Source organism: Centroberyx affinis, unplaced genomic scaffold (genome assembly GCF_046629955.1).
Source record: "Centroberyx affinis isolate AG114_WGS23_722 - 3 ecotype Tasmania unplaced genomic scaffold, CSIRO-AGI_Caff_v1 ptg006437l_1, whole genome shotgun sequence".
Taxonomy (NCBI): Eukaryota; Metazoa; Chordata; class Actinopteri; order Beryciformes; family Berycidae; genus Centroberyx; species Centroberyx affinis.
In genome coordinates, this window is record NW_027283265.1 from 29452 (window position 1) to 45465 (window position 16014).

The 16014-nt window shown below is 40.5% G+C and overlaps 1 protein-coding gene across 1 annotated transcript; it reads left to right on the forward strand.

Moving 5' to 3' along the window:
• The first annotated feature begins 389 nt into the window (after positions 1-389).
• On the forward strand, positions 390-15501 carry LOC139638515 (L-amino-acid oxidase-like). The gene is made up of 9 exons (XM_071512663.1): positions 390-431; positions 2148-2224; positions 2846-2901; positions 8629-8816; positions 10391-10503; positions 11355-11556; positions 11634-11702; positions 12618-12754; positions 14697-15501. The coding sequence occupies exons 1-9, from the start codon at positions 390-392 to the stop codon at positions 15499-15501; spliced, it is 1689 nt and encodes a 562-aa protein (XP_071368764.1).
• The last annotated feature ends 513 nt before the right edge of the window (positions 15502-16014 follow it).

A 16014-nucleotide genomic window follows, 5' to 3' on the forward strand; every position in this document is an offset into this window, starting at 1 on the left:
TGTGCGAGACGAGAGATGTAGTTCACTGAGCGGTTTCACACAAAACTAAACGTTACTTAACTGTTTTACGACAAACTGCGACTTTCTTGACTTGCAAAATTATCTTTTAAATTGACAAACATCATATGTGTAATTCATGGCACAATTCAAACGGGATCAAACAATTATTTGTCTCTCGCCGTTGATTACCGTACATATTTTTTCCGAAATAAGGTCCCATGGGGGACAGCGGAAGGAGAGGGACTTAGGCTCTCTTCTACACTGGACCTTTTGTACCCCACAATGCACTGCAACCCACCTTCTCACAACAACGGACAGCAGAAACAACCCAAGGCAAGAACACAAAGAGCAGTACTTTTAAAATGGCATCTTCCGCAAAGGTTCCTAAAATGAACGACGACGACAACATCGCCACTGGATACATGCACAATGTTAGTCCGATAAAATTGTCGGAAAAGAAGTATTTTACTTGTGTTTTACAACAATCTCGTGACGAATACCACCGAGGAGTGGTTTTCTCGCCAGACAAACATGACAGATTGGAGCAAGCAGCTCTCCAGAAAACGGGGCTGAAGCTACTTAATGTGAAGAAGACCTTGAGTAGGTAACTTACTATAAATTTAGACATTCATTTTGAAATGGATCGCACAATAAAACAAAGTGGCATTACCAATTGTTTTACTTCCTCTCTGTTCAATTTTACTTTAAACCTTAAATTCCCCGTAAAATCGCAAAATTAACTAAAAGAACCCGCATGGCTCTACTAATATGCTAACTAGCAGTCTGGGTTTGACCAGTATATAATCAACGTTTTCATCTCAAATTTTATCACGTAATTGCGTTAGCAAAATATTAGCTGCCTCAGCAGAAATGTAGGCTGAAGCTTTGTGTGTTACACTGATCAAGTTAGTTTGACATTCACTGATTGATGCACATTTTAATGGTAATAGCTCTGTCGCCATGGCGTACTTTTTCTGTTTTTTTTGTCACCAGTCCCAAAGCGTTCCATTAAAAACTGCCCTAAAAAATGTGTTATGCCGAATTCTGCATGCCTGCGGAAGCCACTGTTCCAGTCGAATTACACTATTACAAGCCAACGAAAGGGGAAACTATCTCACATTTTAATGATTTTTGAGGAGGATTGCTCTTTTATAATATTAACTACCTCGGCAGGTCTGCATTTCTACCTGCCGGGAAATGCATCCCCCTCTTATCTCAGGACAGGTGAGGGTCACCTGCATGAAATTCACTCTGTCAACACTTGTTACTAACACCGGGGTGCTCGGGCTTGATGTAGGCAGTGCAACGCCTTTTTATATCAAGTGCTACAATACCTAACCAGGCCACTTTTTCCATACGCCGGTGATAATTACAAGGGTACCTAATCATTGCAGGTGCAAAACACTTTTGGAGTCATATGTTCTGATAAAGGTGTTGCTTCATCAGAAAGAACATCTTTTAAAAACATAAGTTAGATTCTGCAGGCTATTTTGGCATGTCAACTTTTATTCTGATTACATACTTTATTGTGGACCATGTAAGCTCACACCATGCAATCCTTATTTAGCATTCATGTAAACGGCGAGATTAACTTCAATCGGAATGATTTCATTCAGGGTCTGTTTGGAGCCAACAGTGCAGTTGCTGTAGAGTTCCTGTAAAAGAACGCTGCCACTCATCTCACCCAGCCAAGCTTTACTATATCCTCTTCCTTGTCCGACATGTCTGTCACTTGGCTTTGCAGTTTTGCATTGCAAACTGTTTGCACCCTCTGCTGGTCAAACTGTGTAATGGGTGGAGAAGGAGGGGCAGAGGCAGCAGATTACAGGAAGCAACAATGCAATCTCGGAACCCATCGTCTATCGGTCTGACGACGATTAGACTCTGGGGGCGACCAATATTTCGGGGTTTCTGGTGTAGCCAGCGGACATCTGGGCCAAGACTTCCTCTTCCGTGCGCTGGTCATTGTTTACAGTCCGATTAGCAACTTGAGACGTGAGAATGGAGTTGGAGTTGAGAGATGACGTCTCATATGCAGATATCTGTTTATAGAGATTAGCCGAAATGTCGTCTGGACCTAAAAAACTTGTGAAACAATCCGGTCGTAGACGTCGTCTCTCAACTCCAACTCCATTCTCGTGGCCCAGATGTCCGCTGGCTACACCGGAAACCCCGAAATATTGGCCGTCGCACCCAGAGTCGTCGTCAGACCGATAGACGATGGGTTCAGAGATTGGCAATAATGTAGCTCACAGGGTGTACATCGCCATGATTTTACACCGCAAATTATCGTACTATGATATATTGTCCCATCCCTACTCATTAGTGGATAATAAGTTAACTGAACAAAAGGCAAGTATACAAGTGAATAAAAGCAACACACCAAACAGATCTTTGTCACAAAATTGAAACAATGCTTGCCTATCATGTTGTTCTGCCCCGTCAAACCAACAAGCCTCTCTAGTTCATTTCAGTTTACTTTCATCATCACTCAATTTGTTTGCATTTTGAAAATAGAACATCATAATTTTCAAAGAAAATATATTCTGCATGTTATTGTGCTCAGCAATCTATTCACTGTAGTATCAGTGTATCCCTACTTGCATATAAAACAGCTGAATTTGCCAATCTAACTACCACTGCTTGAACCTGATCAGCACGAGTAGTAATAGAAAACTTACTATCAATTCAAAAACTGGTATTCTAAAAAAAAACAAAAAAAAAACTCATATGTCTTTTGTGCAGATTCGAGAAATTCAAGTGAAGGTGGTCAGCATGAAGACCAGCAGTAAGATGCGGTTTGTGTACGGGACTGAAATAGAGATCCGTGAATGCTATGTTGCAGATGCAACAAACTCAAACTTGTCCTGTACGACAAGCAGGTCCAATCACCCAAGGTTGGTCAGTCCTATTGCGTTCCTAATTTATCTACACGGAAAACAGCTGCACTCTACATGACCTGCACGAAAAACACCATATTTCAAGAAATCAACACTGTGAACGTGCCAGCAAGTGTGGCTGCATTGACAGTAGAGGAACCACAAGAGAATCTACTCACTGTGACAGGCAACATCACAGGTGCAAAACTGGATGACAAGAGGCAGTGTCCTAGATGCAACAAAACAGGCACTTGCATAGATAGACCTCAAAGGGGGCTTGAGCACGTTTGGCCTCCTATAGAGAAGTGCCCTTTTTCTGTTTTTGTTTTTTTTTGTAAATAAATATACTGAACAAAAATATAAACGTAACACTTTTGTTTTTTCTCCCATTTTGCATGAGGTGAAATAAAAGATCTACTGCACATTTTAGAGTGGCCTCTTATTGTGACCAGCCCAAGGCACAGCTGTGCAACAATCATGCCGTTTAATCAGCATTTTGATATGCCACACCTGTCAGGTGGATGGATTATCTTGGCAAAGGAGAAGTGCAAAATTTGAGAGAAATAAGCCTTTTGTGTGCATAGAAAAAGTCTTAGATCTTTTATTTCAACTCATGAACAATGGGAGCAAAAACAAAAGTGTTGCGTTTATATTTTTGTTCAGTATAAATAAATTCTTGTTTGTGCACAGCCTGCCCTGCCCTGCTGAACAGATATATTGATTGAATCAAATTATCAGGTCGGGAGATTGGTGCTCCCGGGCGATACCCTCTACCCTCCCTCCCTCCTGGTTTCCTGCCACAGCGGCGGGCACTGCATGGGCACTGAGCCTTTCTATGGTGTGATTGTAGGCTTCTAACTTAATAACCATTCATTCTACTGGATTGTTGTAGGGTATGCTCATAGATCTTCATCAATGACAGTCTACAGACAGGCCCCCCCTCCCTCTACTGTGACAGGAAGGCATAGCAGGTACATACAGTGGTGATCAAAATTAGAGAACAATTTATGAACACTTGATTTTTTCATAAATAATGTAATCTTCATTGCTCAAAATGTGAAGGATTTTTTGTTGAGGCTATACCATGCTACTAGAACAGTGTTTTACAAAATAACCAAGGCACTTCAACAAAAAACCTTTATTTTGCGAAAAACACAATGATCAAAATTAGAGAACAGCAATGACTGTAGCACGGAGAAAGATTACAACTAAAATTTCTGAAGGTTACAACAGTCAACAATTAGTAGGAAGTGTACAGGCCCTTGCTTTGAATGACTTCAGCACATCTGCGGCCACAGGACATCACTAGTCTCTCACACTGCTCTGATGTGATTTTGGTCCACTCTTCTTCCAGTCTCTTCCACAGTTCAGTGACTGTAGTGGGTTTCTTAGCCATAGCTTTGTCGCCAAGGATTTTCCAGAGGTTTTCTATTGGGTTTAGATCAGGACTCTGGGCTGGCCATTTCATTATTTCAATGTTTTCAGCTTCAAGGAACTGCTTTACCCGTGTTGCTGTGTGACAGGGGGCATTGTTCTGCATGAGAATTGCTGGCTGATCGGGTGATGAACGCAGGGCAGGAACCGCATGTTGTCGAAGAAGGTTCTGATAAACATTTGCATTCACTCCGTATGCCATGTAGCTGTATAAGAGGCCCAACTCCTGCTGCAGAAAACATTCCCCAGACCATGACACTTCCTCCTCCACCTTTCACTGACGTCTTTACACACTTTGGGTTCAGTCTTTCCCCAGTTTGACGACGAACATAATGGTCCAAAGTTCATTAAAGTGAACTTTGGACCAGTTCTCCTCTGTCCACACAACATGTTCCTCAGCAAAGGTTAGTCTAGCCTTTTGATTCCTTCTGCTAATGAGAGGTTTGGTCACTGCAGTGCGGGCTTTCAGTCCAAATTCTGTTAAACGTCGAGACACAAGCTTTAGCTCCTAGATCACAAACATTACAAGCAACCAATAGCAAGGAGCACAAGGGTTAGGCAGTGGCCTGACAATATTTCTGTGAATGTTGAATAATCATGTGAAGGGAAATACTCAGAAATACTCAAACTAGGAGTCCAAACTAGGAATTGAGAACGAAACACAGCAGATCTAGACAATAGCCTATGTGTTACCCTGCCACAATCTGAGGAACAGTGAGTGAGCAGCACACACACACACACACACACACACTGATACAAAGTATAATCTCTATGTTAAAGCTTTGGCAATATTGCTCTTAACTTTCATGCCAATAAAGCATGTTGAATTAAACTGAAATGCTAACAAAAGAAATACAAAAAACAAAAGATAAGAGCAAGATAGGAGCATACTGGAGTGGGTAGAGGAAGAAATGTGAGAAGGGGACATGAAAAACAGAATGGGCAGTACACACATTATTGTATTATGTTCTACTTTTTGTTTCTACTAACAGTCAAGGGTGTGACACGTCTCAGACCGGTCGCTATGAGGAACTGATGGCAATTATGCGGTTGTGCAACCTGGAAATGCAGGGTTGTCTCTTGGCACAGAGCACCGAAAGTGTAAAGAATTTTACCCAGGCTTCCCTCTCAACATCTACAGTAAGTACAGTAAAAGTATAGCCACCCAAGCTATAAACTGTTCTCGCTGCTGCCGTCTGGTAGACGTTACCGAAGCATCCAGGCACGGACTACCAGACTCACAAACAGTTTTTACCCCCAGGCCATCAGGCTTCTCAACAGTGATCACATTGATCACATGATCACCTCAGTGGGTAGGAAAAGTAGGAGTGAAAGGCCCAGGTCAGGGATTTCCTCCTACTCCTCCTCCCCCATATTCACCCACAGAATAGCACTCCTACACTTTATATTTATAATATTTAATACTCTTTTATAATATTTAATACTCTTATTCTTACTGTCCATATTGCCCATCTTTACTGGCTCTGGAACTGCTGTTAATGTTCTAATACTATGTATATATATATATTTATTTATTTTTTCGGGGGGGGGGGGGGCTATATTTCTGGCTATTTTTTGCTACATTTTTTTTGTTCTATATATATTTTTCTTTATTTTTCTTATGCCTACTACATAGTTGTTGCTTGCCTTTAATTATTTGAATTATTAACAGTGGACCCACATCACTCACTGTCCATGTCATCATATCATGATTTCTGTTAAGTCAAAGCAGCAATCCAAGTTCAAATTTATGAACACGTCTTCACGTACCCATATGAGGTTGAAGAGAAAGCAATTATCTCTGTTGGTTAGCACTGTCGCATATCTTGAACTACATGAGTAAACTGCAGCGAAGGCAAAGCGATAAAGATGAGGAATGGAATGTGATCAAGGAAATGTGTGGGTGGCTTTTTCTGTGTCTGGTTTTCCCCTTGAAACTGGAAATGTGAGTGCGTTTCTAGAACCAGCCATGATTCATGGTTCATGAATATCCCTCTTTGTAAATATATCAAACCATATTGTCCGGATGGCTCATTTCAGCCTGCAAGTTGGTGGCTCAGATTGAAGCTGTAAACCCCCTCACTCGATGATTGTCAGAATGGGCAAATCTGGTGTAAACTTGCCCGATAAATGGTAGAGAAGTGAGCCTGTGTCAGACGGCCACTGGTTTGAATGGGTGAGAAAAACATGAATGAAAATGAAATTACCTACATGAAGTATTATGCTCTTTTCTATTACACACGTGTCATCCTATCGCTACTCGCCTATGTAATCCCCTCTCTGTCATCCAGGCCCTGCCAAGTCTTGGTCTCACATCGCCATTGTCTGCATCCTACTTCTCAGCTCTGTGTCATCACAAGTTTCCAAGTTCTGGTAGTATAGTGCTCTAGTCAGGTTGTGTTTTGTTTATTCACTGTCGATCTTCACAGCAATTAGTGATAAGTGCGTGCCAGTTTTTGTTGTTTTTACAGTCGACCATCACAACAGTTAGTGATAGGTCAATCAATCAATCAATCAATCAATCAATAACTTTATTGTCCCTGATTAAGTTTAAGTGTATTTATTTAAGAAGGGACAATGCACATTAATTAACATGAGTACTTGAGTCCATCATGTAAAAGTGCCAGATTTAGCCGTCACTTTGGTTTGCAAGTCAGTGGTCATTTTTTGGGCATCAGGGTAACAACACTGTAAGAAATGTCCATGTTAACCCGTAATTCATCTAATATTAAGTCCTGGAATCTTCCTTTCGTTAAAATAGCTGAAAAAATATTGAAAAAACCCCAAAAAGAAATCCAAATGACAAGATTATTTTACTTCTTTCCAATACAATTCAGTTTAAGGAATTTTCTTGAAACAAGTGGCAATATTTTCTATTACAGCAGATCACGTCACTAATAGAAAACTAATGTTGAACTGAAACAAGTTGCATTGTAACAAGTGTAATTATCTCAACTCCATAGCCGATTTGTTCAGTTATTTCAAAAATATATCTGATATATGAGATGAAAATAGTTGTTAAATTACTTATTTGTCAACATTTTTTGCAGTGTAGTATCTGTGTGTCCTATATAAAGCAATCTCACCGGGAAGGAAGAGTAGTATCAAGCTGGTTAGTCATCTCTACCGTTCACTCTCAACACTTGGGTAAGATTTCAAGGCTTTACTATCTTTCCTCCTGCCAACCTTCATTTTTTATGCATTATATCAAATGTATGTATTCCAAATTATAACTGAGAATATTCAGTATAACTTGAACAAAGCGTCTTAAAATTGTATTTATTAGATTGGACCTAAGTGTCATATCAATAATTCAAAACCACAGATGATTCTGTTTGCTTTTTTGCTTTTGTGAAGCAAAGGTCTCATAGCTTTAATAGTAAGCCATTATATCATTTACTTTATTCCAGCTTTCATTTTATAAGAATTCAGATGTCAATTGATATATTATTTTGGAATAAAACTCTGGCCACGCTAAATTATTTATTCGCAAGCACCTGTTTTTGGATGTTGTCAGTTCCTCAGAATAGCAGTCTGCCTGATTCTCTCTCGGACATTATCACCAAATTTGTTTCTGTATAATATGCAATACATTACTTACTGTGAGTTCATATACTGTCAAACTACCAATCTCTATTTTTGTATAGGCCTACATATTATTACCATTATTTTTGTTTTTCAAGGTATTACTGACAGTTGTAGAAAGGACTCTCAGAGAAAACATGATTCCAATTGCAACACTGTCCAAATTTGGTAAGTACACTCTAATGTAGAAAACTCTTACTAAAAATAAGAAATTCCAGTTGCAAACGTTAAATTATGAAATTATACTACTAATTGTTCTACATACAAGTCATTGAAATATGGCATGTTAGATCCAATTTGAAATTTGAGAAGAGGTCAAGGGTCATTGGTCAGAGGTCATAGTCCCCAGACAATACTTTTGTGACCAGAGAATGATCATGTAAGACAGAAGTGCTTTTTTGAGAGTGAGTAGATGAGAAAGGGGTACGATTCAATCAGAAGAAGGTGACATTTTTCAGCCTATCATCAGGAGCTAAGGTGAAAAGTTAGGAAGATTCCAGGGGCCCCTGAGCTGACTGGGGCCCTCAAATATGCCATGGTTTACAGGGGTTTACATGGTTTACAAGGTCACAATGCCATGGCACTGTGACCTTGACCTTTGACCACCGTACTATTGGTTGCTTCAAATGTTGATGATCTGGAAGTTGATGTATGAGTGTAAATTTTATCCTATGAGTCATCCACATCCATGCCTGTGTATGCAGTTTCATTTTTCTATTTCCTCCCTTAGCTGTAAGTGGAAAGGGTTGTGATGGGGACAGCTTTGCGGAAATCCTGCAAGGCAAGGACTACAAGGAGCTTGTTGAGATTGCAAAGACAGGCCTCCCTCGCACAAAAACACCTCGGCATGTTGTTATAGTTGGTGCTGGGATGGCTGGGCTGACTGCTGCAATGTTACTAGGGGATGCCGGGCATGAGGTATGTACTTCACACAGTTAAAGAAACACAGGCTTTGCAGTTGTGTCACAGATCTCCTAGCAAACACGTCTGGTGCCATCATGGAGATAGAGTGGAGAATTGGCTGTGCGCAAAGAATATATACCCAAGCAGAGAGCAGATACCCGGCCAACTCAGCAGTCCGCAAATCCGCTTAGGCTAAGCTAAGTCTGACTGGCCCTGCTGGCTTGACTGGCAGCCTCATCTGGATTCCATGGCCCGCTCAGCTGTCTAGCTACTAGGGCTGAACGATTTTGAAAAAAATATCTAATTGCGATTATTTTGACTGATATTGCAATTGCGATATGATTTGCGATATTAGAGGGAATGATCCTTTTTACATCATTATTTTCATTTTCATTGAAAAGCGTATTAAAATGATTATGGTGTGATTTTTGCGGGGATCTGTACCAAACAAAGATGTTTTCTTAAGTCTGTAGAATATGATGTGTAGGCCAGGACATCTCTGCAGCACCACAATATTTAATTTAAAATGGCATTTTGACACACATTTCGCCTTTAACAAATATTGCGCCTCCTGCGATTTGAAAATTACAAACAAATTCTACTAAAAGCCTACACTAATGTAGGCTAGAAGAATGCTACAAGGCTAATGCTAACACAAGGCTACCTCAGTATTTCTTCTAAACACATAGGCCCCATTAATGCAGAGTCCAAGTCATACTACCAAACAAGTTTGCAAACAAATTCTAACTCACTAATGTTGAAGCATGCTACCAAGCAAATGCGAACACAAGGCTAACCCAGTTAGGCTATCTACCTACCAGTTGGGCTATCTAACTCGCGATTGTTCAGGCATGCTACCAAGCTAATGCTTACACAAGGCTAAGCCAGCTAAGCTATCTACTTAAGCTATACTTTGTGCCCCAGTTAGCATGTTTCCTCCTCATCCACAACCACCCATGGCTGCTTCTGATACAGTCTTAACTGCCTGCTTGAAACTCTGTCCACATAATTCACCAAGGAGTGCTACGCTAATCTGCCTACAAATCCTCAGCAACCTACCTCTAAAGGGCGCAATCTCACTTTCCAGCCTCGCTGCTCCACCTCAGCTGCTAAATCAGAGTACTTGAGTATTTTCCTCTCAGCTTCATCAATGTCTTCCCATGGCACTGTGAGCTCCACAAAAAAACACAGGGTTCCTACACTGGACTAAAATAGTATTTTCCAAGCTTGAAAAAGTTATGAAAAATGATAAGGGAGAAAAGTTTTGGAAAAGTCATGTACATTTTATTTGTCAAGTTGATGTAATTTCATCAGTGAAAAGATCTGGGAACCCTGAAATGAGTATTGTATAGCACTAACCCTATCTGGGTTAGCGATACTATAGCTAAGGTAGATCAAAAAATACCACCCCAAAACACTTCAACACTATTAAACCCAGGAAAGAAATTTCCTTTGACAAAGTTAGGCGGGGTTAGGTGTTCAGGCCCCTCTGAGGCCACCCATGCTAAAGCGTCCACCAAATGTTATGTTAAGTTATGTTATGTTCTGCTATGCTATGCTATGCTATATTATCTTATGTTATGTTTAAGGTAACCATACTAGAAGCGAGTGATCGTATTGGAGGACGAGTGCATACCTACAGAAACAAAGAGGAGGGCTGGTATGCAGAACTTGGGCCTATGAGGATCCCAAGCTTCCAGCAGTGAGTACCTCAGATATTGTTTTATCAGTGAGACCCACCATAAACCCCAAATTTAATTTTGCTGTAAGTTGACTCGAATGAAAATAAATCTTAGATCTAGTAGGATTGTGGGAAATGGGACTTTTCATTTACTCTTCTTTCTTATTTCTGTAATGGTCAAATCTTTGAGAGCTGCAACAAGAATAATTAAAAAAAAAAAATATAACAGTTACATCCTCAGGTGGATGTGTTAAAGAGCTAGGGAATATATTAACAAATTTGTCAAACTTGGGAATGATGCCCTGGAAAAACTAGGCTACCTAGGATACTGTTATTATCGTTATTATTTCTGCATTATTATACTATATATATATATATACAGCTTACGTAAATTCAACTTAAGTAAATTCAATGAATGCATGTCAGTCTCTGAATTTGTCACAATTTTAAGACAATGAGTTCCCCCCTGATCTCTATGTACAATACCCTTACTGAAGTTTACTTTGTGTGATTTAACTTTGTATATTTGCCTGTGGTCACAGAAATGAATATAGAATATAGAATTTTTCCTTTAACAACATAAACAATAAATACTGTTTTAATTACAGTAATTATCCCTAAAAGTGTGTTGGTTCATGCATGAACATAATGTACTTGCTAAACTCATATGCAAGCATGTTGCAATTTAACAATAAATAGACACTGTTCTGACGGGGGGCATTTTCCCCCATCTTACCGTACATGTGCAACAGTGGCCTCTTATTCAAAAATAACAGACCTCGCAATGTGTTCATTAGCCAATCAGAACTGACTATTTAACAAATCTGTGTAATAAATTGTGTCAATATTTACGGCCGTGTGTCAATCACCAGAATTCTTCAGGCATTTGTCTCCAAACTGGACGTGACGCTGAATACGTTTATTGAGGAGAACAAGAACACATACTATCTGGTAAATGGGGTGCGGCACAAATCTTCCTCAGTGAACAAGAACCCAGACATCCTGAATTACAATCTGGAAGAACACGAGAAGGGGAAAACAGCTGAGCAGCTCTTGTTCGAAGCTCTGAAGAAGGTTTGTAGGGGAGAGACAGAAAATACATTATTTTTCAGTAGTACAAAATCATCATAATGTTTGCTGCCTTTTTGCAGGTGAGAGATGAGGTGGAAAACAATGGTGTCCAAGCCATGTTGGAGAAGTATGATCATTACTCTGTACAGGTAAAGAGATACAATACATCTCTACATCTTTTTTTTCTTAACAGGTGGAGGTTATTATTTCCCGCTCAAAATATGTACTATTTTTCAGTGTTCTAGTCAAGACTGTCTCAGCCAAGACCAAGACAAGACCAAGTCCCATACCAACCAAGACTAAGACAAGACCGAGACCTTTTATGGTCAAGACCGAGACTGAAAGAGTATGAGACCAAGATCGAGACTGCTCGCAATTTACACTTGTAAATGTAAAACCAGGCCATCCTATTTAGTTCTAAACACCAGACCCTAGCCAAAATTCAGGAAAAAAACGCCTAAAATGACATACCCAAAATGAATCAGGAATAGCTCCTCAACCATAAGGCCTATATGCATGTTTCTGGCCTCCTTTGATAGGTTAAGAAGGAATATGAATACAATGTAAGGAAACCTATATCTATTACCATTCCAGAGTAAATGGAGATGCAATAAAGGAAAAAATAAGATTTTCATCCTCATCTAGTATATAATCAAATCAAGATCCCATGGATAATGATGCAACTGAATGTGTTCTCCTATTCTTTGACTACAACTGTAACTGTAACTAAATTTGATGAAAATACAATAAAATACAACATTTATAATACAATTTCTATAAACTGACCAACTTTTGATTTTGTTCCTCTGTGTGGGAAACACTGCATCTCGCAGTCAAAGATGCCATCTAGAGGCCATCTCATGAAGCGCATCATCTCACAAAGTGACAGATGACTGACTGACTGCCTGCCTGACCTGAATTTGGCTCATGATGCCCTCAGCTGCACCGTGGGAAAAATAAGACTCCATAGTACATCAAATGACATGTCAAGATGGATAAAAAACTTTTAATAAGTGTTGTTAATAAGTGACTCTAATCTGAAGTGATCTGATGATTTTTGACAGGAATATCTAGTGAGGGAGGGGGGCCTGAGTCCAGGAGCTATGAAGATGATCGGAGACATCCTAGACGAGAGTGCTCTCTTTTACACAGCACTGACCGAGATGTTATGTGAACAGGCATATATCAATGATGGCACCAGGTATATACAAGTACAACTGCAACTAGTTTTAGATTTATAGTTGTACAGTACGTACAGTTGAGGCCAAAATTATTAGCCCCCCTTGTGAAATCAGACAAAACCCTTGATTTCTCCATGGAAATGACCATTAACATCAAGTGTTTATAGTTCATTTGTTTCCAAAATAACAAAGACAAAATGTCCACCAAGTTAGATTAGGATATTTTATTGATGCACTGAGTTGAAACAAGAAAAGGCAAAAATGACACGGCCAAAATTATTAGCCCCCTGGCCATTAATAGTCAATAGTGTACCCTTCCTGAGCCACAACTGACAACAACCTCTTAGAGTAGTTCTTTACAAGGTTGGCAGATGTCTCTTGAGGGATTCTGGCCCATTCTTCCATTGCAAATTGTTCCAGCTGGTCCAAATTGCGTGGTTTCCGAGCATGGACATTCACTTTGAGCACCCGCCACAGATTCTCAATAGGATTGAGATCTGGGCTCTGTGCAGGCCACTCCAGGACCTTGGTTTTGGTGTCCTTTAAGAACTGTTGGACCAATTTTGACGTATGCTTTGGGTCATTGTCTTGTTGGAAGACCCAGTGACGACCTAAGCCTAGACTAAGAGCAGATTTCTTCAAATTATCCCTCAAAATGTCAACATAATTTTCTTTTTTCATGATGCCATGCACCCGAACAAGGCTCCCTGTGCCTGAGGCTGCAAAACAGCCCCACAGCATGATGCTCCCACCACCATGTTTAACTGTGGGAACTGTGTTCTTAGGGTTGAAGGCCTCTCCCTTTCTTCGCCAAACATAAGCAACATCCATGTGCCCAAACAGTTCCAGTTTAGTCTCATCAGACCAAAGGACAGACTTCCAAAACTCATCTTTACCTTTCAAATGTTCACGGGCAAACCTCAGTCTGGCTCTGATGTGCCGCTCTTTGAGTAAAGGGGTTCTTCTGGGACGATGGCCCTGAAGCCCACCACGATGAAGAGCCCTCACAACTGTGTTCCTTGAAACATCAGCTCCAGAAGAGGCCAGGTCAGCAACAATCATCTTGGCAGATGTCCGGGGCTTCTTGCTGACATCTCTGACTATTTTCCTTTCCAGAGTTCTTGAAATCTTGCGCTTTCGGCCATGCCCAGGTTTGTTTCTTACACAATTTGTTTCCTTGTACTTAGCAATGATGCAACGTACAGCTGTTCTAGACACTGTAAAACGCTTGGAAATGGCAGTATAGCCTTCCCCCTTATTATGAGCCTCCACTATCTTCTTTCTGAGCTCAAGACTTATTTCCTTTGTCTTTGGCATGGTGAGTAAGAGTAGTCCCTCTCAATAATGTGTTCAAGTACCCTGTTCCTTGGAGTCCCTTAAGTAAAGCTGTTTTTTTCAATGCTGATTGAATGCTCAGGGGTTGTTAGGAAGCCAATTGACTGCACAGGTGTGGTTTGAAAGCTGATTGGGTGATTAGGTGTGTTTTGAAAGCAAAAATTCATATGGGGGCTAATATTTTTGACCACCCCTTTTTTCACTATATTTGATATAAAGCCAGCCTAAAAATGTATTTTACATTCCAAAATGTACCAAAAGCTACTAAATAGCACTGGTGAATGTTTGATTATATCAGGGTTTATCAATGATGCAAACATTGGGCAGAATTTTAGGAAAATATTCCATAATTCCTGGGGGGCTAATAATTTTGGCCTCAACTGTACAGTATGTTTTGTGTTGTATAATTTGGGAAATTCTGCTACTGCTATGGTCAATTTTTCCCATGTTTCCTTTCCCTTCATGACCTGCTAATTCCCTTGTCTTCTCTACTGTACATGCATCACAATGCACAATTAAATGACTTGATAAGATGACAATTTTGTGCAGTACACCTAAGTCTGTATTTCAGATGACTGGGGTTTACCTGTAATTGGACAATCTATCATGTGTTTTGTTTTTTACCAGCTACTATGAAGTGACAGGAGGGTTTGACAATCTCCCCAAGGCCTTTCATGAAGCGCTAAATGCTACCATTCGCCTTAACTCTCCAGTCAAGCGCATCCAACACTCAACTCGCGGCGTTACGGTGTCATATGATAATCATCGCTCATCCTCTCTGACCACTCTGAAGGCTGACTTTGTCCTGGTGACTGCCACAGCCAAAGCCACCCTCTTCATCGATTTCCAGCCTCCTCTGTCCCTCAAAAAGACATACGCCCTGAGGTCGGTCCACTACGACAGCTCCACCAAAGTCATTCTCACCTTCAGCGAGAAGTTCTGGGAGAAGGACGGCATCAGTGGTGGAAGGAGCATCACCGACCGGCCCTCTCGTTTCATCTACTACCCCAGCCACGGTTTCAAGAACAAAGAGATCGGCGTCCTCCTGGCTTCCTACACCTGGTCTGACGACTCCCTCCTCTTCCTGGGGATGAGCGACGAAGAGCTGAAGGAAGTGGCTCTAAATGATTTGGTGAAGATCCACGGCGAGCACATCAGGTCTCTCTGCACAGGAGTTGTGGTGAAGAAGTGGAGCATGGATCCTTACAGCCTGGGTGCTTTCTCTCTCTTCACACCATACCAAAATCTCGAGTTTACCGAAGAAGTGTTTGCAAATGAGGGCAAGGTGCACTTTGCCGGGGAGCATACAGCCTTTCCTCACTCCTGGATTGAGTCTGCCATGAAGTCTGCAATCAGGGCGGCCAAGAACATCAACGGCTATGCAAGCCACAGTCGAAGAAAGAGAGAGGAAGTTACAGAAGAGAGTGGATGAGAAGAAAGAGTGTGAGTAGCACAGAAGAGAACAGGAGACAGTAGAGGGTGTTATGGAAAGAATACTGAATCAGAGTTTGGCAATATGTTTGATCTGTTGATTGAGTGTGTGATCATTGTTCATTTTTGCTCTTCCTTTTTGACACTGATAATTTTTCAAACTTCGTAGAGCGAGTCACTACAATTCAAGACCAAAGAGAGCAGAGGATTCATTTTGATTTGGAGGCTTAATTCGGTTTTCAGTGATTGCAACAGTATGTATTAGAAGTGTTTCATTTCCAATTAAAGGAGATATCGACCATTTGAATAATGGAACACCTACCTCAAAAATGATTGCTGGCATGAAAGTACAATTCACTCTCATATATTACTCCAAGTTATCAGTGCTCTTAAGAACTTTTATTGTAAGTCCTTTTTTTTAAAAGAAGTTTAGATGACTTATTTTTGAAATATTGAATAGATCTTTTTTTTCTCCAACATGGAAATGTGGTGTTTTGGAATGAAAACCTTCAGG

What these genes read in the sequence shown, in the direction of transcription:
- LOC139638515 (XM_071512663.1), top strand. Translation starts at nt 390, where the DNA reads ATGAACGACGACGACAACATCGCCACTGGATACATGCACAAT. An exon ending in GGTCCAATCACCCAAGGTTG is followed by an intron (nt 2,902 to 8,628) that starts GTCAGTCCTATT and finishes TTCCTCCCTTAG; the next exon opens with CTGTAAGTGGAAAGGGTTGT. An exon ending in AGGATCCCAAGCTTCCAGCA is followed by an intron (nt 10,504 to 11,354) that starts GTGAGTACCTCA and finishes GTCAATCACCAG; the next exon opens with AATTCTTCAGGCATTTGTCT.